Raw genomic sequence first — 24,334 nt, 5'->3', positions numbered from 1 at the left:
CACTTTCACACAAAGTCAAGATCAACCCCAGTGGGTGCTGGCTGGTTATTTAATTCGGAGATAGTCAACACAGCTGAATCCTATTGTCACTTGATATTTACACACATGCACTTTCCAGGAGGATCACTAGACAGCAGTCAAAAATGGGATGCCTGGCTTTTTACCCCTGCACCACGCTGGATAGCCTAATCCTTTGAGTCCATAATTAAATTGTGTTAAACATTTCTAATTGCATTCAGCCATCAGGAAAGACAGTCAAATTGTAATTGAAACTTAGACTCATCCAAGTTTAGCCACAAAGCATCCATTGGCTTGGAAACAATGGGGAAAAGAACACTGTGGTAAATTAACATTTATTGCAAATTCCTTTTTATTTGTCATTTCCAGTCTGTTAACTGGCCATATATGCAAAATTTTCCATAATAATTTGTGGATATTATTTTCCAATTAAACATGATAAATAATTCATTTTTTCTGGCGCAGCTTAACATCCTAACATTAGTTTGAGCATACTTCTCCATGGTATTTAACAGCTCATGCAATCAGAAAGTAGCAGGCCATGACAGCAATGATTTACTCCAATAATAATAAAAGTTTCACAAAGACTGCACATAACCAAATAATTTTGGGCATTGAGCTAAGTAGGGAAGTGCCACAGAAACAAAGCTTTCATTTCTCAAAATTTTTTGAACCAAACGTGGAAAAAAACAGGGAAAAGGACAATAATTATTTTTTACATTTTGGCAGAAATTCTACTTTTAAGAAAATGTAATATTTTCATGCAGCTTTTCGTTTGAAGTCAAAAAAACTTTGCAAGATTAAGAAAGGGATTAAAAATAATAGAAACAAAGCAGGAAAGGAAATGTCAGTTGTTGGGTTACCATAATGCTGAAATTGTTATAGCCATCTTGGAGGGATACAGCAGGGTTACAGGTCTCCTAGAGAGAAAAGGAGAAGGGCAAGAAAATGGCAGATAGCATCAATGGGAGAGTTTAAACAGATAGCTATTTGTTCATAGGGTTTGTTAACATTAAAAGCACAATCTGCATTCACATTTACCAGCAAAGATACATCAGCCGTATACACAGCCAGAAATGGGAGAAACAACTGAGTAATTGTATTTAATCCACACATTGAAAAGTTATGGCTTGTGAATTTCACAGTGCTAATATTTCTTTAAAATAAATTCTCATCCATACTTTGAACAACAATGAAATCTAATTTGCAACTGAACCAAACACTTAAAAAGAAAGTCCACGCACCTGAATATTCTGCCCTCTACATGTTTGATGTTGCCCCTATCTCTCCATCCTCGAAGCTGGGTGTGTTGTCATGGATCCTAGTAGCTGCCCAGTACCTCATCTAAAGTTGCCATTATTTATGTGGAAGCCTGGACAGTGAATGTCGGCTGCTATTGGGTTGTAGGCTCTCCAGAGCTAATCCTAATCCTGTCGTAGCTTCTTTGCCAACAGAGGCCACAGTTTACTAGTGGGAGCAGAAATCTTAGCTGCCTTTTCCTCTTTGAGATCACCAGCTGTGCTGTGGTGAGCCAACACAGCACTGACCAGTAACCCAAGCTAGAACCTTTGGGCTCTGCATGGCTCAGTAGCACACTGGGACATTTACCAGTGGTATTATTCCAGACCGAATTAAACCTCTCCATGCAATCTCTTACATTTTAGTGTCGTCTTTTTACATGAAATTGTCATTTGTATCAAGCAAAATACAAAATGGTACTAGCAATTCTCATAGGAACAAGAGCAGGTCAATCAGCCTCCTGAGCCTGTTCCACCATTTAATTAGATCATGGCTGTTCTGTATCTTAACTCCATTTACATACCTTGGTTCCGTAACCTCACATACCCTTGCTCAACAAAAACTGATCAATTTATGTTTTGAAATTCAATTGACACCCCCGTCAACCTCAACAGCTTTTTGGGGGAGAGGGTTCCTTTGTGTGAAGAAGTGCTTCCTGATATCACCCCTGAATGGCTTAGCTCTAATTCTTTTTCTGGGCTCCCCCAGCAGAGTTTCTCTCTTTTTACCTTTTCAAATCCTTTAAATACCTCAATTATATCATCCCTTAATCTTCTATAATCCTGGGAATACAAGCCTAGTCTAAGCAACTATTAGTAATGACATAACTTTGCAGGCTGAAGTGTTGACATATCCTATTAGACACCCTGCTTCATTTACTTTTTGAAGAAATTTGCAACGAAAGCAACTTCACTATGGAAAGCACTGCAAAAACAAAGAGAAGCCACATTTTCCCACTCACTGCTGCTCCCATTTCTTGACAGGTTTTAACAAAGCATACATCAATGACTTCATTCTTCCTTAAAATATCAGGCTTGGTAAGGCTCCCAAGTATTTCTGGACCCAAAATGTAACACACCCAAGAGGCAATCAGGGGAACACATATAGACCTAGGGGATTAAATCACTTACTACAGCTGGAGTGCAGAAAGTGGTGAAGGTGGCCTTTCAAACAAATAATATTTCAAGTTGCGAAAAAAAATCCGATAAATGACTTACACTTTCAAACAGGTTTCTATGTACTTGTCAGGAGCTTAACACTTTCACAGTAGTTGCTGAACTGCTACCGATAACAGATTTGTTACTTCAGCGCATAAATTATTATAGTAGCTCCTCTGAAGTGCCAAAAGGTTACAGATTCATTCATCCAACTTGACCTTTTACAGACTTCACATTAGATTTTGGCTCAACACTATTTTCCATGTGTGCTGTCTTTCAGATGAGATGTAAAACCAAGGCCCAAGTCGCTTGTGCAGGAGAAAGTCAAAGATCTCTGGGCATTATTTTAAGAGGAGCAGAGAGTTCTCCTGGCATTTCAGCCAACATTCCATCCCTTAACCAACACAGATTTGCTGTCTGTGGGGCCACGCTGTGTAGAAAATTGACTGCCCCAATTTCCTACTGAACATACTGACATTTCAACAATAATTCATGGGTTGTAAAGCATTTAAGGGCATCCCTAGGGTGCAATAAGGTGTTACATAAATGGAAGTCTTACTTTAAATTGACATCATGAACCAAGGCTGCAGCTGAGACAATGGAGGGGGAAAAAAACACACTATTGTGTACACAGACGCGTCAGTGAGAGTAGAATGCAGAGAACAACAACAAAAAAAATCAGCCAGCTGCTGTATTAACACTTCAACTAAACACTGCTGTCTTGGACGAGTGCAGTCTTCTTAGACGATCTTTTGTCATGAGAGAACCCAGTGGTATAGCAGTTCCAATTCTGCCGGAAAGGAGCAGAACCACGGATGAGTTTTGTGAGCCCCATTTTTCCAGATGACAGGTTAAGTTTTTGTTTCGTTTGCTTGCGTGAGAGCTAGAAAACATCTTTGGGTTGAAGCCAGGCATTTGGACAGAACCACTGGCATTGTCCCATCAATTGTCTGTTCAATCATCCACAGCAAGGGATGATTGTCCTGAATTGGCCTTGCCACGCTGAGTCTGGTGAAACTGAGATGACAAGAGTCTTGCCAACTTAGATCTACAGCAAATGTAACTTGACGGTACAAGGGTGTGTCTCATATAAATATTATTCCAAACACATGACAACTAATGTTCAACCTAGACCTTTGAAACTCTTGCAACATTTTTTTTTACATCGCTGAGAAAGCCAGTCCAAATTTAACTGCACAGCATCCCAACCAAAAACATCACAATATGGTCATCACATATGTAATAGTTGCAGAATGTTTATTTGTCTTTATAGTCCATCTGGTTGTATTTTTTACTTCATGACACATGCTAATATAATATGGAACAATCTTCACAAGGCTGTGTAGATGTTGCCAATATTTAACGTAGACTAATGGGGATAGCGCACCAGTTTTTTTTCCAGCGACATGCACGATCTGGCAAAACTGCTGGCCCCATAAAGACCCACTTTTTCCTCCATCAGATCTGCTGCATATTTTCTGCATTTTTTCCTCTCATCTGATACTCGATGCAAGTTCTTCTTTCCTTCTTACAGCCCTGAGCAATGATCGTTTAAACAAAAAACACCCATCAACTGCTGCTTGGTGACATTCAGATTTCCCCCTATGTGGGAAAGACTGTGTTTGGACCTTTGGCTAATCTATGAAGCATAGATGCTGCTATTCCTGCATGTTAGAGATTGACCCTATTATGCTGCTTGTGATACCCTTGAGGTTCGGCATATGAGTGAATCTATGAGGGTCAGTGCACATTAAATGACTCACCGGCACCAAACAAGTTACAATAGAAGAACAAATTTACACTGTTGGGAAGAGCAAAACTAGAGGCCATCAATATTAGACAGTCACAAAGAAATCAAATAGGGAATTCAGAAGAAACATCTTTACCCAGAGAATGTAGAACTCATTATCACAGGAAGTTGTTGAGACAAATCATATAGATGCATTTAAAGGGAAGCTGGATAACAATATGAGGGAGAAAGGAATAGAGGCTTATTCTGGTAAAGTTAGATTAGGAGATGTGGGAGGAGGCGCGAGTGGAGCATAAACACCAGCATGGGCTAGTTGGGCTGAACGGTCTTTTTCTGTGCTGTATATTCCATAGTATATCCAGATATATGCAACAGCACTCCCAGTTTCAGTGGAAATCAAGGCTTTGATGTTAACTACACACTTCCCCCCCCTCCACCCCCCCAACCATGATAAACAGGAGAGGGTCAGGGGGTGAGGGGGGTGGAAAGGGTAGGCTAAAAATGAAAAAAAAAACTTTGAAAGTGTCCCCAACCCGCTGTGCATGTGTCAGTTGCTGTTTTTACACCAGCAGATTTTAAGGCGGCAGTGTGAACCACAGTGGAGAGGTGGTACACGTCATCAAAATAATTGTTTTTATTCATTCATTCATGGGATGTGGGCATTGCTGGCAAGACCAGCATTTGTTGCCTATTCCTAATTGCTCTTGAGGTGGTGATGGTGAGCTGCCTTCTTGAACCGCTGCAGTCCATGTGGTGCAAATACATCCACAGTGCTGTTAGGGAGGGAGTCCCAGGATTTTGACTTAGCAGCAATGAAGGAACGGCGATATATTTCCAAGTCAGGATGGTGAGTGACTTGGAGGGGAACTTGCAGTTGGTGTTCCCATATGCCCGCTGCCCTTGTCCTTCGAGGAGGCAGCTGTCGCAGGTTTGGAAGGTACTGTAGAAAGTTGCTGCGCAGGAAACCCAGTGGTGAAAGGGAGGCACTGGCTCCACATTCTAAGTGTCTTTAACAGCACTCCTCGGCCCCTCTCCCCCCCCCACCCCCAAAGGAAGCCTTCGGCCTCCCCTCTGCTGACTGCAACCTCTCTCTCATCCTTTGTCATAATCGCGGCCAGCCTCCCTGAATGCCAGTCGTCTCTCTTCCAGACTGCCGGCAAGCTGAAGACAAAAATGATGGCAGTCCTGCTGTTAAAATTGGCAGGACCTCCGCGTCCCCAGCCTTGCCTTGCCTTGCCTGCTTTCCGCCTCCTTCACATCCTCCCTGCCAATATCAGGGCCCAAGTGCTCAAAATTTATGATCCATTTCACCCACATATTTATACCCCTGATTCATCAGCACAACTTGACTAAACCTCACTGGTTTCTGGGTACTGGGCCAGCACTAGCTGTTAAATGTTAAACAACGCAGCATTATACAGCACCAAGCTTCGTATCTTGATGGCCCTCAGTCGAGTTTGAGCAGTTAAACTGGAGTTCAACTCAGCTGGTCTGGGCTACAAATTAAACTCTAATTCATTACACCACCCTGTTTCTGTGCAGTAAATGTTTAAGGGAAGACTAGCTGTTAGTAATCTCCCAGTGCATCATACCCAACTTATCCCAGTATAGAAATAATTTCCGTTTAAACACAACAGCAAGAAAACTGGGTACCAAAGTGTACTATACTGTACCCTTTCACCACTGCAACCTGGATTGAAATCCAATCCAGACAGCTGGTAGGAAAGTCTCTTCTGTCTACTGACTATAAGGGTCCATTGTGAAATGAGAACGAGTAGCTTCTATCCAATTCTCAGTAGGTGTGGGTCAAATCTGGCACTACTTGGCATTACTGTGGGCTAAAATACCACATTGAAGCAGAGATGTGGAATGAAGTTGTAGTATATTGTTGGGACAGGACTGGGAATAGAGGGAACTCTAACCCTGCATCTAGTTGCCCTGAGCTGAAGCCTGAAATGGAAACTGTCTGATTTCCCAGCATTAACATAGTTCACCTTGTTTTTAATGCTTGTGCTCATCATGTACTACATTACATATGCAGAGAAAGGGGCCTTGTTCTCTTCTAGCTCTACGTTCACACCATCAAGACTGATAAGACTGACTTCTTCAAGCCTCCCAGTCTAAATTTACAGCAGGTAGCAACAAATTTAAGTGCATTTTTTAGCTTCATATTGGGACTATTTGACTTGCATTAATCAAAATGGCCTTCCTATTGGTTCTTATGCACTGTACTTGAATACAGGCCAAACTAAACATGAGCATTCATTACCAAGCGCTTACAAGCATGTTAAATGAACTACAGATCTTGTTCTCAGCTGTTTTGGGTCATCAGAGATCCATAAACCAATTTTCAGATCAGGAGGGAAGTAACTGATTACTCGTAAGAATGAGTTCCCACTGGCTAAACAGACGATACAGTCTAATAGGTTATCTGAATTAGCTGAATACAAACATACAAAGTTAAACTGTAAACCCAAATTTGAAATATTATAGGAAAGAATAAAAGCTTCAAATTCTTCTGCTGTGAAAAACGTATGTTTCGAACATTGAGTTGGGAATCATTTAATTGGCAGACAGCAATGCCTCAGACCCAATATGGGAAGATCCAAAAGCTCAGAACTGCAGCAATCTATTTGAGTATCTGCAAAAATGAGCCACAATGACTTCTTACATTTCATTTATATGTAATAAATTTAATTCCAGCAGCAGCAGGAAGAGGGTGTTCAGTGGCTACTGACCGGCCACTTAACGGCCTCAAATGGCCTCTGGGTGGGAAAGCCATCTTCGGCCTTTCCTGCTCCCAACTGTACTGTGGTGCAATGGGAAGGTGACGGGCCCTCCGCCCCCCAGCACCTTGGGAGGGGGGGGGCATTAAATTAAGCCCAGCATTAGCTGATATCATCATTCACGTAAATATTGACCAAAGTCATTGATCTTCTGTCCCTGCTACAGATTCTGTTCCCTAGCTACCAACTCCATCCCTCTCCCTGGCGACTGTCTGAGGCTGAAACAGCCTGTTCACAACCTTGGTGTCACATTTGCCCAAAATGAGTTTCCGACCACATATTCGTGCCATCGCTAAGACTGCGCATTTCCACCTCCATAACATCACCCAACTTTATCTCTGCCTTAGCTTATCTGCTGCTGAAACCCTCATCCGTATCTTTGTTACTTCTCGACCAGACTATTCCAATGCACTCTTGGCCAGTCTCCCATATTTTACCCTCCATAACTCTGTTTCCTGTGTCCTTAAAAGGAACAGTCCCATTCATCCATCACCCCTGCGCTCACTGACCTACAGTGGTCCAGGTCAAGCAACGCCTTCACTATTGATCGCCAAACCTTCAGCTGCTTAGGCCCGAAGCTCCAGAATTCCCTCCCCAAATCGCTCCGCCTCTCTACCTCTCTCTTCTCCTTTAAGACGCTCCTTAAAACCTACCTCTTCGACCAAGATTTTGGCCATTTGCCCTAAGATTACCTTAAGTGGCTCAGTGTCAAATTCAAAACACTTCTGTGAAGCATCTTGGGACGATTTATTATGTTAAAGGCACTATATAAATACAAGCTCTTGTTGGTGTTTTATGAAAGGTGGGCTCAGCTGCCCTCAAAGGGGCTCATTAACTCAATGCTCCAAGAAGCTAACGTCCAAGTCCCAGAAACAAAAGGAGGTTGGCTCAACCATGTCACCCATAAGGGCGTGGTTGTATAAGCTCTGGAAATCACCAACATTTAGATATTAAGCTATCCAAAAGACTGGATATCTAATACTATTAACTGGTCAGCCAACTAGGTATTTAATCACAGGGTAACCTGACCAATTTGTAGTAGTCTTGGACACTAATTGCCATTATAATTTGATAGTGGGTGTTTAATTATGGTGACAGCATCGAATTGCCTTTATAAGCTCTGTTACGCATTTTGTTCAATAACTGTCATTAATGATTTGCTATTCAAACTGCTAGCTGGCTAGAATAATCTATTAATCACTCATATACTCAATGATTAAGTTGTCTTTTTGTATCAATAAATGGTTGTCAGTGCATGATCTATTCACCGACTTCTTTAATGATAGAGTAAAACAATGTTAATTCTTTCACTCAGTAGGTTGTGGGCCTACATTGTGGGTCTGGTGAAGTAAACTGAAATTTGGTCCAATCTGGTTAATTTAAGACTGTTCAGCAAGGCAATTTAGGCATCACTCACTCCTAAACTTAAATTTGGGTGTTAGACCCCAGACATTTCATTAATGAGGATTTAAGTGAGGATTTCTCTGGTCCCTCAGCATATATATGGTGGGAGACCAAGATCCCGTGTTCTTACAACCATTTCACCCAGTAATGTATCTAATTAGTTAACATTTCAGGCTATATGTTTAACAGGGATAACAGAAACCAGAGTATAAAAGTGAATATACTGGGACCCTGTCAGAAACGGGCTTCATCTAAATAGTTGACCAAACATCACAGTGGATATTAACTTGCTGCATACTGATAAAAAACAGTAGGATGGATGATTAAAATTTATCAATCTATCTTCGCTAGTCTGTATTCTCGCTCTTTAATAAGACTTGTCTGGGTGTCTATCCCAGGAACCAAATCACAATGTCAGCAGGAAGGTGCGATACCACAGATGTTACTTGCCTGAACATGCAAAATAGGGCAAAGGTGGGTATATGGAGTTAGGCTGCAGATCAGTCATGATCTCACTGAATGGCTGAACAGGCTCAAGGGGCTAAATGGCTTCCTCCTTCGGCATTACAGCTGAATTTTACAGGCTTCATTTAAAAAAAAGTTGTATCATTATTTTTTGTAAAAGGTTTTCACATTAGTCACCAATCCTGATGTTCCTGTGCTCCTGGCAATTGGGAGCATGGGAAGGAACATAAAAATATTGGAATAGGGAGTAGGCCATTCAGCCCCTCGCGCCTGTCCCGCCATTCAACGAGATCATCGCTGATCTGTATCTCAACTCCATGTACTCACCTTGGTTCCGCAACCCTCAGCTAACAAAAATCCAGGTAATATCCATTTTGAAAGCTTCAATTGAGCCCCAGCCTTAACATGTTTTTTTTTGGGCAGTGGGGGCGGAGGGTAAGAGAGTTCCAAATTTCCTCCATCCTTTGTGCGAAGAAGTGTTTCCCGGCAATACTGATGATGGAGGGGGAAGATTGGTGTCTGCCTCTTGGATGGTACACCTGGAGCCAGCATTTTTCATTAACTGTGCCGCCAACATGAAAACATTAGTAACACATTATAATTTATCACAAGCCTACAGCAGGGACATTAGCTAAGTGTGTTAAGACCCGCGTCACTGAGACACACCTGTTGGAACGGCCGCGCCTGGACTTGCTGCCTGAGGAGACGTTGCTGCTGTTGCTGCTGCAAGAGCTTCATCTGCAGCAACTGTTGCTGGGGAGAGATGCTGGGCATAGAGGGAGGCTGCATCATGGAGCCAGAACGTCGCTGCAACATGTTAGTGAGGGCCTGCTTGGTGTTCGTTGGTGTGAACTGACCTGTCGGATCCAACCTAGGTCCTCCTGAAAAAAGATAAAGAAACGATAATTTTCCTTTGCCATTGCCTCAAACATTCAGATATCCTTGTGGCTCTCTTTAATGCCTCTTCTATTTGCTGAGATCAAAGGTGGAGGCAGTCCCTTCTCTGAGCATTTCAGAGCCATCCGGTTTTAAGGGGCCATTTCCAGAGTCAGTCACATTGGGACTGGCAAATATAGAAACTGCTCAGTGAGGGGGCTGAATGGCCTACTCCTGTTCCTATGCTGGTAGAAAAGTCCATCCTTCTTTCTGGCTGGATAATGGGCACCAAGGTGGTTTCCTGACTGCTGACTTTCCCCAGTCCTGAAGGGATATCTCATCCAACTACAAATTAACTGGCGGCCGTTGTTCTGTTCTTACTGGAGGGCTTTGTAATCTGCTCCCTAATGTAAACAAAGTAGATTTCACAGCAGCAGGAACTTCAGAGTCACTATTTAACAACTCATACTTGAGATGTGGTGTCACTGGCAAGGCTAGTATGTACTGCCCAGCTCTAGTCGCCAAGACGTGGCAGTGCTGGGCCTTTTCCTTGAATTGTTGAAGGACGCGTCATGTTGTACGAACATACAAATTAGGAGCAGAAGTAGGTCATTCGGCCCCTTGAGCCTGCTCCGCCATTCAATAAGATCATGGCTGATCTGTTTGTGTCTCGAATTCCACTGTGGTTTTATCCTCGTTATTATTTCTATTGGTTTCATGAAACCAATGACTTCCTTGAACACTTCAGAGGACAGTAAACAGCTAACCATGATGGTCGAGGACTGGAGTCACATTATGAGCCAGGCTGGGTAAGTGAACCAGTTGGGTTTTTATGGCAATCCGATACTATATATTGTACACTCCATTAATGCATATATAATAAACATAATTAAAAAACATTCCTGCTTTTATGACAATTTGACAGCTTCATGGTCATCATTACTAAGACCAGCTTCTTATTCCCAGATTTTAAAAAAATTTGAAACTTCTAGTGTCAAAACTTATTCTTGAAGCACTTTGAAGGAGCATCACTGAGCCTCCAAGTTTGTCCTCAAATAAGGTTCAGTTTGTGTTATCCACTTTGGCAAGCCTGCATTAAACTCATGACTATTGACTCAGACTGGATTCCAATCCAGGTCCCAGAGATGAAATTCAAGCTGGTATGTTATTATTGCAAGCTGAAACCATCTTTTATTTGGTTTGTGTCAGGTAATTACATGTTATGACTACTGAATTATTTCACTTCCTACAAATAATTGCTGGTATTAAGGGGGCACCATCTTTACGAAGTGTTTGTCAAACAGTGTGCAGCTGTGACTGATTCCCAGAGTAAAATCAACACCTCACGACATAAAAGCAAAATCTATTTCATATTTCCGAACACGAGAACGTAAAACATATTTCCCTTCCCAGATTCTACAACAGCTTTTTCAGATAGGAATCTGATTCCATTCAATATTCTCTGTTCCTTCTGACAAAGAGGAGGGGTGGCCTGCTTGCCATATTTCAAGATAGGTACATATAGGGAAAGCCATTCAGATATCTGGCCAGAAAAACCTGCGCTACTATATCAACTATCTTATAAATGTGCTTTGGGCCATGTCTGTTCATTTTTATGTCCATTAACACTCTCTCTGCACTAACACTTAGTCTTTCAACATGCCATTAACATACCGTTTGCCTTTGTTCCATGACCTTCTGCTCAGTTATTCTCCGCGACCCTGTCCTATCAACACCTTTGCTTGTGTTATCTCTTGCCCCACCCCTGCTTTATTTGCTTAAAGCGTATTACATTTCTAACCTTTGCAAGTTCTGATGAAGGGTCACTGACCTGAAACGTTAACTGTTTCTCTCTCCACAGATGCTGCCAGACCTGCTGAGTATTTCCAGCATTTCTTGTTTTTATTTCAGATTTCCAGCATCTGCAGTATTTTACTTTTATCTTATAAATGACCAGTTTTTACTGTCTCCACTACATTAGCCAGAAACTGATGTAGGGAGTGTAGGGTTCCCAAACCTCCAGAATTGCATTGGACTCTCCAGGAATTAAAGATTAATCTCATTGCAACTGTTGCAAGGAAGCCAGGACAGTAGGAGCTTCTACAAGTCTATAAAAAAGGAAGAGAGTAGCTGAAGGAGCTCATCACTTAGAGGATGAGACTGGGGAATTAATAATGGGAAACTGGAGGCTCAACTACTTACAATCTATATTAATGACTTGAATGAAGGACCATGTAGATTGTAGCCAAGTTTGCTGATGACACCAAGATAGGTGGAAAAGCAAGTTGAGAGGAAGACACAAAGAGTCTGCAAAGGGATACAGGCAGGTTAAGTGACTGGGCAAAAATTTGTTAGAAAGAGTATAATGTGGGAAAATGTGAGATTATCCACTTTGGTAGGTAGAATAGAAAAGCAAAATATGATTTAAATGGAGAAAGCCTACAAATATTTTGATTCTGTCTTCATGGTAGAAGACACTAAAAAACATCCCAATAATAGTAGAAAATCATGGGGACAAAATGGAGGGAGGAACTTAAATCAATCATTATCACTACAGATAAAGTACTAGGCAAACTTATGGGACTAAAGGCTGACACAACTCTTGGACCTGATGGCCTGCATCCTAGGATTTTTTAAGAAGTGGCAGCAAGTGGATGCATTGGTTATGATCTTCCAAAATTTCGTAGATTCTGGAAAAGTCCCTGCAGATTGGAAAACAGCAAATGTAACTCCTCTATTCAAGAAAGGAGGGAGGCAGAAAGCAGGAAAATATAGGCCAGTTAGCCTAACATCTGTCATTGGGAAAATGCTGGAATCCATTCTTAAGGAAGTAGTAGCAGGGCATTTAGAAAATCAATATACAATAATATGAAAAAGACATAGTGTTTGACAGCTTTATTAAGAGTTCTTTGAGGATGTAACAAGCAGGATGGACAAAGGGGAACCAGTAGATGTGGTGTATTTGGATTTCCAAAAGGCAGTCGATAAGGTGTCACATTGCGCACAAGCTAAGAAATCATGGTGTTGGAGGTAATATATTAGCATGGATAGAGGATTGGCTAACTAACAGAAAAGAGAGTTGGGATAAATAGGTCATTTTCAGGTTGACAAACTAACTAGTGGGGAATCACAGCTGGGGCCTCAACTATTTACAATTTATATTAATGATTTGAATGAAGGACCAAGTACATTGTAGCCAAGTTTACTGATGATACAAAGATAGGTATAAAAGCAAGTTGTGATGAGGACAATGTTTCTGCAAAGGGATATAGGCAGGTTAAATGACTGGGCAAAAATTTGGTAGATGCAGTATAATTTGGGAAAACATAAGGTTATCCACTTTGGTAAGAACAGAAAAGCAAAATATTATTTAAATGGAAAAAGCTTACAAAATGCTGTGATACAGAGGGATCTGAATGTCCTTGTACATAAAATACAAACAGTTAGCATGCTGGTACAGCAGGTAATTAAGAAGCCAAATGGAATGTTGGCCTTAATTGCAAGAGGAATAGAGTATAAAAATTGGTGAGACCGCACTTAGATTACTGAGTACAGCTTTGGTCTTATTTAAGGAGGGATATACTTGCATTGGAGGTAATTCAGAGAAGGTTCACTAAGTTGATTCCTGGGATGAAGGGGTTGTCGTAGGAGCAACAGTTGAGCAGGTTGGGCCTATACTCACTGGAGTTTGGAAGAATAAGAGGTGATCTCATTGAAACGTATAAGATTCTGAGGGGGCTGGACAGGGTAGATGCTGAGAGGATGTTTCTCCTCACGGGGAAATCTAGAACTCGAGGTCACAGTTTCAGAATAAGAGGACACATATTTAAGATGGAGATGAGGAGCAAGTTCTTCTCTCAGAGGGTCGTGAATCTTTGGAATTCTCTACCCCAGAGTACAGTGGAGGCTGAGATAGACAGATTTTTCAACTATATGGGAGTCAAGGGTTATAGGAGCAGGCAGGAAAGTGGAGTAGAGGTCAAGGTCAGATCAGCCATGCTCTTATTGAATGCAGGAAAAGGTTCGAGGAGTCATATGGCCTACTCCTGCTCCTATTTCTTATCTTATGTCGGAGAAAAAGCATTACATCTTTTTTTTCAATTTCTTAGAACAATTAGAAACACTATTAGAGATTAGACGGTGGGGGAGGGAGGGGAGAGGGAGAGAGAGAGAGAGAGAGAGAGAGCGCGTTTGTGTTAGAGAGAGAACCATGTGCACACAGAGAGCAGGGAGTAATGAATGTATTTTGTTACCAAAAGGGGATTATTCACAAAAAGAAATTATCTGGTCATTATCATGTCGCTATTTGTGAAAGCTTGCTGTGCATAAATTAGCTGTCACTTTTTCAACATTACCACAGTGACTACACTTCAAAAGTACTTCATTGGCTGTAAAGTGCTTCGGAACGTCCAGTGGTTGTGAAAGGCGCTATATAGATGCAAATTTTTTTGTTTTTATTCGGGTGATCAAATGATCATGTTTAGAACAGTGGGATTTCAGTAGTCACTGTATTTGCAACAGCTGTTGTTATTTAATTTATAACCAGCAAGACCATCGACATTCAGAAACTATGTAGGTTCCAATCACTCATTAACAAAAACAACTTACTTTTAATGTAGCAAAACATCCCAAGGTACTTAACAGGGGTGACAGCAATAAAAAACATTTTTGGTAGTGAGCCACGGAATGAGCTATCTGGACAGATGACCAAAGGCCTGATCAAAGTAGTAGATTTTAAGAAGAATCTTAAAGGAGGAGAGAGGGGCGGAGGGGTTTAGGGAGGAAATTCCAGAGCTTAGGGCCTAGGCAGCTGAAAGCATGGCTGCCAATGGTGCAGTGAATAAAATCGGGGATGTGCAAGAGGCCAGAATTGGAGGAGCTCAGAGATGTCGAAGTCTTGTAGGACTGGAGGAGGTTACAGAGATAGGGATACATCAGCCTGCATATCTCTGTATTTACCTGGCGGAAGAGGCTGGTTCTGAAAATAAAATCCCGTCTGCTGCGGCTGGCCCATGAGATTGTAACCCCACGAAGCTGCTGCTTGGGGGTGGTGCATCATCTGTGAAGACATTGGTGTGTAATTTGGAGGCACTCTGTAAGCACTGTTTTGTTGATAGTCCTGTAACAGAGAGAGAATGATGTTATTGAGAATATTTGTTGACAAGATGACAGAGCACACTGATGTTGCTAAGCGTTGTGCAATAAAATGAGTGGGCATGGATTAGTCCTCAACACCCAGCAAATTCCTACTCTGAGTAACCATTGGAATTTGAACTTGGACAATGAAGCAAGCGTGTGGGTCTGTAACTCAGCACATGTAGCAGGCATTGTGATCGGGGATTCCAGTGCATGCAGCAAGTGTAGGCTCCAGCCCACACAAGTATGAGAACTATACCCAATTCGTGCACTTTACACCATGTATATCGATGACTTGGATGAAGGAATAGAGAGCTGCTTTTAGTTTGCAGATGGCACTAAGTTAGGAGGCACAGTAGGTTGGGTAGATGGGAACAGGAAGTTACAAAGGGACATAGATAAAGTGAGTGGGCAAAATTGTGGCAGATTAAGACTTCAATGTGGGGAAGTGTGAAGCCATCCATACTGAATCCAAGAAAGACAAATTGGAATATTTTCTTGATGGTGGGAGATTAGGAACTGTGAAGGAGCAAAGGAATTTGGGTGCCCAGATACAAAAAGTAATCAAAACAGTTAATGGAATGTTGGCCTTTATCTCAAGGGACTGGAATACAAAAGGTCAGAGCCATGGCCACACCCTATCTGGAGTACTATACATTCGGGTACTGCACCTCCGGAAGGTTATATTGGTCTTGGATAAGCTGCAGCACAACAATAGCGAGGCTTAAAGGTTCAAGTTATGAGGTTAAGTTGCATAAACTTAGCTTTTATTCGCTCGAGCTTCGAAGGGTGGGGGTGATTTTACTGGGGTGTTTAAAACAATGAAAAGGATTCAATTGGTAGAGAAGCAGCAGCTTTTTCCACTGATAGAGGAATTCAGAACATGATAGGTCAAATTAGATCCAGGCCATCGTAGAGTGAAATCAGGAAGCAGTTTTTTCACATAAAGGACAGTAGAAAGCTGGAATTCTCCCCTTCAAAAGGCTGGGCATGCTGGGCTAAATGAAATTTTCAAGACTGAGATATGACATTACATGGGAATAGGAAGAGGCCATTCAGCCTCTCAAACCTGTTCCGCCATTCAAGTAAATAATGGTCAATTTGTATCTCAACATCTACCGACCCACCTTGGTTCCATAACCCTTAATTACCCTTACCTAACAAAAATCTACGAGATTAATGGAATGTTGAGCTTTATCTCAATTACATTATAAGCGCAGAGGGAAAGGAATGGGTATGAGATAGGCAACATGGTACCGGACGATCCTTACGTCTGTTCTTGATGCTGAAGATTTTGGCTTCCTTTTTCTGCTCTTGGTCTTTTTCTCTTCCTCCTGAGTGTTTTTGTTCTGATCAGCAATTTCAATTGGCTTCTTCTCAGAATCCAGAGAGACAGGTGTGGGGGGCTCCTCTTCATCCTCTGGAGGGAGTGGTAAAGGCTCCAGGTAGTAGCTTCTTGGTTTGGGCTTAGGATGCGTGTGATACAAGAGAAGATGATGCTGATCTTCATACTTGATAACTTTCCGGTCAACGCGCACTGTACCAAACCAGGCCCAGGAAAGTGGAGCTGGATTCTTATGTCCCTCAAATAAATCCCAAGGGTTGACTTTCTGTTTTGTAGACACCTGAAGACCCTAGAGCAAAGAGCAGAGACTTCCATTTAGATTAAAACATAAAGCAACATGAGTTAAAATATAACAGTACAATACTTATATAGACACAGTGGATATTGGGACATCTGTTGAAAATGAAAACATGTCCTGAAATGGCAGGATATAGTTACCAACATGGAGATCTATCCTGTACCATCACTGATAGGTCCTTATATACAAAGTTCCTCCCTGCAGCATCAAGGAGAGATATTAATCCACAGAGTTCCCCTTCAGCGATAAAATGCCTCAACAGGTTTATCCACTGACCCATGCACACCAAGAAAGACGGAGGTTAAATCCAGCCATTGATAAATTAGCAGACAGCAGCTTGGATGCTACAATTAGCCTTTGTGTTCTTGGTTTAAAAAGTGAAAAATAAAACAGGTTAGGAATTTGAAGTAAATGGGAAGTGCTTTTAGAGAGCTAGCGCAGGTGTAATCAGCTAAACATCCTTGCGTGCCATGAAATTCTGCTAGAATTGCATTTGTGGACCTTCAGGTAAGAATAGGGTGATGGCGATATCCTCCCACAGTCGAATAGCCCCAAAACACCCAATGCCAAGACTCAAACATAGGCAAGATACTGGAGGGCATCTGACATCCATGCAGCTGTACCTTTGGCAAGGAATCAATATCTTCAGATGATGGAAGAAAAATAGAATAAATAGGCAAGAAAATAAATATTAAAGACTGTTAGCCACAGAGTTTCTCCCTGTACCACCACGTGTAGATGTTTACACATATAGTTACTTTCTGTACCTAAGTTCATGCTGCAAGAAACAGAAGCCAAGAAGTTATTGTTGGTGATAGCATGTTTGATGGACATTCCTATGTCTGCTATTTTAATATAAGAGATTAACCCATTTAAAATAAACAAATTAACACCTGAAATAAAATAATGGACTCGGGAATACCACAATAAGTGTTAGTCTGACATCATCATCTCTAGGGTGAATCTTTCATGACAGCCAGGATAAGAAAAGAAAGCAAAAGCAAGGGATTCTGATAAAAGGTCATTGACCTGAAACATTAACTCTATTTCTCTCTCCACAGATGCTGCCTGATCTGCTGAGTATTTCCAGCATTTTCTGTTTTTATTTAAGAAAAGACTTACATTTATATAGCACCTTTCACAACCTCATGACATCCCAAACGCTTTACAGCCAATTAAGCACCTTTTGAAATGGAGTCACTGTTGTAATATAGGAAACACAGCAGCCAATTTGTGCACAGCAAGCTCGCACAAACAGCAATGAGCAAATGGCCACATAATCTGCTTTAGTGATGCTGGTTGAGGGATAAGTGTTGGCTGGGTCACTGGGGAGAAATCTTCTGCACGTCTTTGAAAAACTATATGCATAAGAGGAGAGGTTTCAGATTGGAGATCCCATTGGATCAGTAACATCCCTTAAAACAGTGGTTCTCAAACTGAGATCCGCAGAGACCTTCCGAGGGGTCTGCAAGGCCAGGCCGGCCCACAGGTGGGTGACCGCTCAGAGCGCTGTGGTCAACAGTAAGTGAGTGAACAGTGGCCGGAGGCGTGCTCTGCTCCCCCTGTGCTCCCGGTAGTGTGTTTCCCCATTGCTCTTGATCTTCCCTTGCTTTTTCCATGTTCTGCTTGCCCTAGGCTCCTGCTCTCTCAGTGGTCCTGCCATGAATAGACTCTGCAGTGAGAAGCAGCCACACCCATCTCACAGATATCCGAGTAAATACCTTCTGAAAATGCTATTTACATGCAGCATTTTCATATTATGAATATTATATTGTACTACAATTTAGATGGGGGTCCGTAATTACTAATCCATTTGAAAAGGGATCTTCAACCAAAAATGCTTCAGAACCACTGCCTTGAGAGAAATAATGGCATAACCTTGGATCAAGCTGACCACATTACTCTCATCACTCAATACCTGCCTGTTTTTTGTCTATGGAGTCAAATCCTGCAATTTTGTTCCCTTTCGTGTCAATCAAAGATCCCATTGGCTCACAAGTAATGACATCACAGGTTTGCTTTGGCAACGGCAGCAGCTGACGCACTTTGTTGATGCTTTCTGAATGTTTATCACCAAGTTCTTTCTGACAGAAAAACAATAAAGAAAATTGTATTAGTTTCCATAATGTGTCACTATTGTAAAAGATGCATCACATAACTTTAAACGAGAAGAGGTGGCTAACCCACACTCCCCTCAAACTGTTGCTATTCTCAATAGGGACGTTTATTGTTTAAAAAAAGTTTTAAAAATGATTTTGACCTACATATCAGATCATGCCCAGATCATGGAATGAGTGACTATATGGAGATAGATAGTATGATCTGCATCTTACTTATAGTGGGAGCTAGCTCTCAGACAGTATTGAGCAGATCCTGTGCCACTACAGGAAGACTTTGGCATAATGTATCTTTTGAGATAGACTGAACTGTTAAGGGATTAAATTTGCAGGACAGTGGGACTAGGAGATAAAAATTAGGATTCGCACATGGCATCTGAAACCAGCAAGCTGAAGACAATGAAGGAAAGTTTTAACGTTCTAGTAATCAATTGCATTCTTTACTGCTGTAACAGCTCTCATCGTGTGAGTTTAGCAGACATCACTGTCAAGTTAGGCTGGCGGTTCTATTTTTGGTTGGGAGAGGTGGTCAGTTGGACTGAAAGCTAGTATTGGGAGCAGGCTGGCTGGAAAACAGAAGGTGTTAGGGAGAGAAGGCTCTGCCCTGGGAAGATCCAGGGGTTTGGATTCTGAATGCCAGTAATTGTTAGGAAATGAGATAATTTTGAGAACACAAGTAAGATAATCTACCAACGTAGAACTGTGTGGCGCATTCATTAACTGATTTATGTACTGGAAGTGGGTTGGAATAAATGAGTTAATTATAACTGTTTCCCTATACGTTCACATTATCAAATAAAGCTATTTATCGATTCATATCAGGCCTTATGCTAGAGTTTTCTTGGTCTGCCTTTGGAGAGAATGAACATATGAATTAGGAGCAGGAGTAAGCCAATTGGCCCTTCGAGCTTGCTCCGCCATTCAGCAAGTTCATGGCTGAACCGATTACTCCACATTTCCACCTACCACCCTCATGAAGCAGTACACATGCAAAAGACATGAATCCAGATCACAGGGGAGTATGATGGTAAAGCCCCTAGGTTATTGTCATCAAGCAAGTAAATAGATGCAGGGCAGAGTGAGTCAATTCCCATAAAAGATTCTCAGACTGCTCAGGAGCGACTGACACCAATGAATACAGTTTATTTGTGCAATGACAATCCTATAGCTATGGCCCTCAAATAATGCACCTTGGTCCCTGAACTATTTTTTATATGATCCACAGAAGGCTTTGGGACATTGGATGGTTGGAGTACAGACCTGTTTGTCAATCTTCCTCCTGTCTGCACTGCTCTTTTCCTTCTCACTGTTCAATCCTGGCTCCCTTCAGCCCAGGAGCAGATATGAGCAATGAATAGCAGTGCTCTCAGGCAGAAGTGAACCTGCCCTACAGGTGGGATGAAAGATAGCCATCGCTGCTAACAAAGTGATAGGAATGAAAGGACCACTGTTGTTGAAATGATAATATCCTTCAGAATTGTATCTTTGGTAAAATGCACCTTATCATTCGTGACCCTTGATCTGCACAAAACATTTTTGTAAACCACTTAAACAAAAAGGAGTCTTTCTCTCACTATGCATCACAGAGAAGCTCTGATAAAACACTAACTTGAAGCAGTGCACTAGAACATGTAGGACAGAACAGGACCAATAACTGCACACCCACAATTTTGTAAACCGTGTATTCTCAGGGCTCAACGAGCAAGTCAGAAGGCATCAAGTGGAGAATAGGGACGGCAGCTCAGATCACACACCAAGAACCCCGTCCCAGAGAAGGCATTGGAAGCTGTCTAGCAGCAAGTCACTGCACGCCCCCTCAGCTAGAAAACAGCATGTTATGGCAAAAACAGCAATGGGTAATTTCAGTTCAAAATGTCACATTTCCATTACTCAACTGTGTGAAATTTTCAACTGAATAAAAAAGTTAAAAGTTCATGAAGCCGCATTAGAAATTACTGGAGCGCACACGTGGTCTTGTAGCCAGACAGACATCTGCAAGGAGCATAAGCAGACAATTGATGCTCATATAGCTACACTGAGATCAGGTACCCTGGGGCAGTCCAATAATGGAATCTGTAAGCACTGTGCAATAGTTTTCTTAATATTCCTATCTCTAATTTGGCCAGTGTAGTACTTTTTGGGCCAATTTTGAGGAATGTTCTGTACTTACTGGGAACTAGACTGAAACTGGCCAAATACATTTCACTCAGCATATTAACAGCTGTTCGAAATAGGAGGCTTTGTACTGAATCTATTTGTGTTGGATTCGAACTCTGGTTTTAGAAGTCAAAGGACAAAGTTCTAGGATAGATTTAACTGGTGGCACATTTTGCTGAGGCTACATGCTGATGGAATTTATTACAGCAAAGTCAATAGATGTGTTCAACACAGTTAACATGTACATAAGATTTTAAATCCTCAAAGCCAGCCAGAGATAAAGCACTTATAAAATTGTAATGTGATAAGTATGTGTCTGTACCTCATCATAAAATCTGTTTACGGATGTACGTATCCCAACTCAAAAACCTAAAAGCATTAACTAATTTCCTCTCCAAATAAAAGCAAGGAAAATGCTGGGACTACTCAGCAGGTCAGGCAGCATATGTAAAGAGGGAATTGTAGGGTTAACCTTTCAATGATCTGATGATAGGCCATTGACCTGGAATATTAACCCTACGTTTCTCTCTTCACAGGGACTATCTGAACTCGAGTGTTTCCAGTATTTGTTTTTTTTTCAGATTTCCAGCATCTGTATAACTTTGCATTCTTCCCCTCTCTAAATGGTCCCTCAGTTTATGCATCAAATGCTCACAAGCTATTAGATTCATCTCAGTGCAACCATCCAGAAAGCCTTCATACTCTGTCCATTGAAACATCTTGTTTTTCCATAAATACTTCCAGGGTTTTTACTTCCACTGTGCCATCTATTGATCACTTTTTGTATTAGTATTGCTCCTAAATCTGATTTTTACTTGATTGAACCCTTGTCGACTCTTAATGTACTTCGTAGCAAGATTCTGTGTATATCGATCCTCTACATTTTACTATCATATTCAGTGGCTGGGATTTTATGCTGGCGTGGGGGTCTCGGCGTGCGGAAAAGCGATGCTGAGAACCCCGCTTCGCCTCTTCTTTGAAGGCCCGCCAAATCGAGTGCCAATCAGGCAGTTAAGTTGATGGCAGTGGACCTTCCACAATCAAGGACCCCATCACCGGAAGTCCTGCCCTTGAAGAGCTGTCGGCCAATCGGAGGCCGGCAGCTCTTCCACTGAGAAGCGCCACCGTGGAGGCAGTGGCTGCTGCTGGAGGAGCTCCTACCGCAGATGGAGAAGTGTCACTGGACCCAGGCCACAGGTACGTTAGTGCAGGAGGGGTCTCGCGGGGTGGAGGTCATGGGGGAGAGGGGTGTAGGGGGGGTCAGTAGCAAGGGCAGGAGGGTGGCTGTCAGTGGGTCCCCCCCCCCCGTCCCGATGCCGTGTCCCTCGTTCAGGCACTGACTGCCCCCCCCACCCCCCACCACCCCTCCCCAGAGCCAGCAAGCAACCCGCATGTTTTTACTGTGGTGCTTCCCATGCGGCAACAGGGCTGCCCGCTGTGAAGCTAATGGTGGCAGCGGGGAGGAAAAGGCCCTTAATTGGGGGTTAATTTCCCAGTTATGGACCTCAATTGGCAGCAGCGCAACAAGGCCATTCACAGGTCTTCCATCCCGGACTAAATTTTGGCGGAGGTGGGATGGTGGCAGGGGTGTTCCCGCCTCCAAACCTGCTGTGGGGGAAGAGCATAAAATTCTCCCCAGTGTCATTTCCCACCTTATAGAAGATTACCTAAGAGTCGCTTCCTTTAAAGGCTGAAAAGAACAAGTTTTTCCAGCCTTTCCTCAGACCTCTACCACAAGGGATCAACCTTCTCTGCACTGCCTCCAGCACTCCAATCCTGGTGACAAGAACTGGCCACATACAGGACTCATATATAGTCTGACTAAGACACGAAACAATTTGACACGACTTCCTCTAACTTGCATTCTGCTGTTTTGTCGATTAGTGATTACTGCAATGCAGCACTCTGACATGTTTTAAACTTTAGACCTCTCTGAATTTCATCTTTAACTACTTTGACATACGTGTATATTGATCACTTATTCTTGTTATGGTCAATTCTTGCCTGTAATAAATTTCAAAAGTCGATACAAAACTAAAAAATTGCGGATGCTGAAAATCTGAAATAAAAACAGAAAACACTGAAACAACTCAGCAGGTCAGACAGCATCAGTGGAGAGGGAAACACAGTTAGTGGGTTGGATTTAGTGCTGGTGGTAGGGGGCCAGGCCCAAAGGATTGGGGAGGTGGGGGGGCGTGAATCGTGCTTCGGCAGTCAGCAGGACCCGGGGCCGCATCTTGTCAGTGGCAGCCATTTATTAGGCCATTGCCACGGGCGGGACCAACCATGGGTCAAAAAGTGCCCAAACAAAGGAGCCCCCCCACCCCGAGCCCGTCGGGAGGATGCCAGAGTTTACATGGCCATCTCCCCATGTGGCAGAGGGTCCCTCCCGATGCTGGTTAAATGCAATAATTGTTTAATTGCTCACTTAAGTGGTTCAATTGGGGTCTGGGCAGGGAGGCCGTTGGCCACCTTTCCTGTTGCTGACAAGATTGCATGGCGGTAGCAAGATGATGGGCACTCCACCCACTGCCTACGCGCGCCATCTTGCCTGCCTCCCAACCCATCCCCATAGGGCTGGTAAAATCAGCCCAATGTTTAAGGTAGATGACCTCACACACTTCCTCTCTCACACATGCACAGACACCCCCCTCTCTCATACACATACAGCCCCTCTCTCATACACACACAGACAGCCCCTCCCTCGTACACACACACACACACACAGCCCTTCCCTCGTACACACACACACATACAGCCCCTCTCTCATACACACACAGACAGCCCCTCCCTCGTACACACACACACACAGCCCTTCCCTCGTACACACACACACATACAGCCCTTCCCTCGTACACACACACACACACACACAGCCTCTCTCTCATACACACACACACACACACAGCCCCTCTCTCATACACACACACACACACACACAGCCCCTCTCTCATACACACACACACACACACAGCCCCTCTCTCATACACAAACACACACACACAGCCCTTCCCTCATACACACACACAGCCCTTCCCTCATACACACACACACACACAGCCCCTCTCTCACACACACACAGCCCCTCCCTCGTACACACACACACATACAGCCCCTCCCTCGTACACACACACACATACAGCCCTTCCCTCGTACACACACACACACACAGCCCCTCTCTCATACACACACACACACAGCCCCTCTCTCATACACACACACACACAGCCCCTCTCTCATACACACACACACACAGCCCCTCTCTCATACACACACACACACAGCCCCTCTCTCATACACACACACACACACAGCCCCTCTCTCACACACACACACAGCCCCTCTCTCACACACACACACAGCCCCTCTCTCACACACACACACAGCCCCTCTCTCACACACACACAGAGCCCCTCTCTCACACACACACACAGCCCCTCTCTCACACACAGACACAGCCCCTCTCTCTCACACACACACAGCCCCTCTCTCACACACACACACAGCCCCTCTCTCACACACACAC

At 42.9% G+C, this 24,334-nt stretch overlaps 1 protein-coding gene across 8 annotated transcripts in view; it reads right to left on the bottom strand.

The window, feature by feature from the left end:
- LOC137375437 (mediator of RNA polymerase II transcription subunit 12-like protein) overlaps positions 1-24,334 on the bottom strand; it is a 604,549-nt gene that overhangs the window by 59,437 nt on the left and 520,778 nt on the right. For all 8 annotated transcript variants that reach the window (XM_068042658.1, XM_068042659.1, XM_068042662.1 and 5 more), the window contains 4 exons: positions 18,457-18,618; positions 16,163-16,525; positions 14,715-14,874; positions 9,546-9,760 (listed from right to left, as the gene is read on the bottom strand). In XM_068042658.1, the coding sequence (XP_067898759.1) occupies positions 9,546-9,760; positions 14,715-14,874; positions 16,163-16,525; positions 18,457-18,618 (900 nt within the window). The remainder of the gene's footprint in view (positions 1-9,545; positions 9,761-14,714; positions 14,875-16,162; positions 16,526-18,456; positions 18,619-24,334) is intronic.

Source organism: Heterodontus francisci, chromosome 11 (assembly GCF_036365525.1).
Source record: "Heterodontus francisci isolate sHetFra1 chromosome 11, sHetFra1.hap1, whole genome shotgun sequence".
Taxonomy (NCBI): domain Eukaryota; kingdom Metazoa; phylum Chordata; class Chondrichthyes; order Heterodontiformes; family Heterodontidae; genus Heterodontus; species Heterodontus francisci.
Note: the sequence above shows the minus strand (reverse complement) of the source record. Positions and strands in the feature narration are given on the sequence as shown.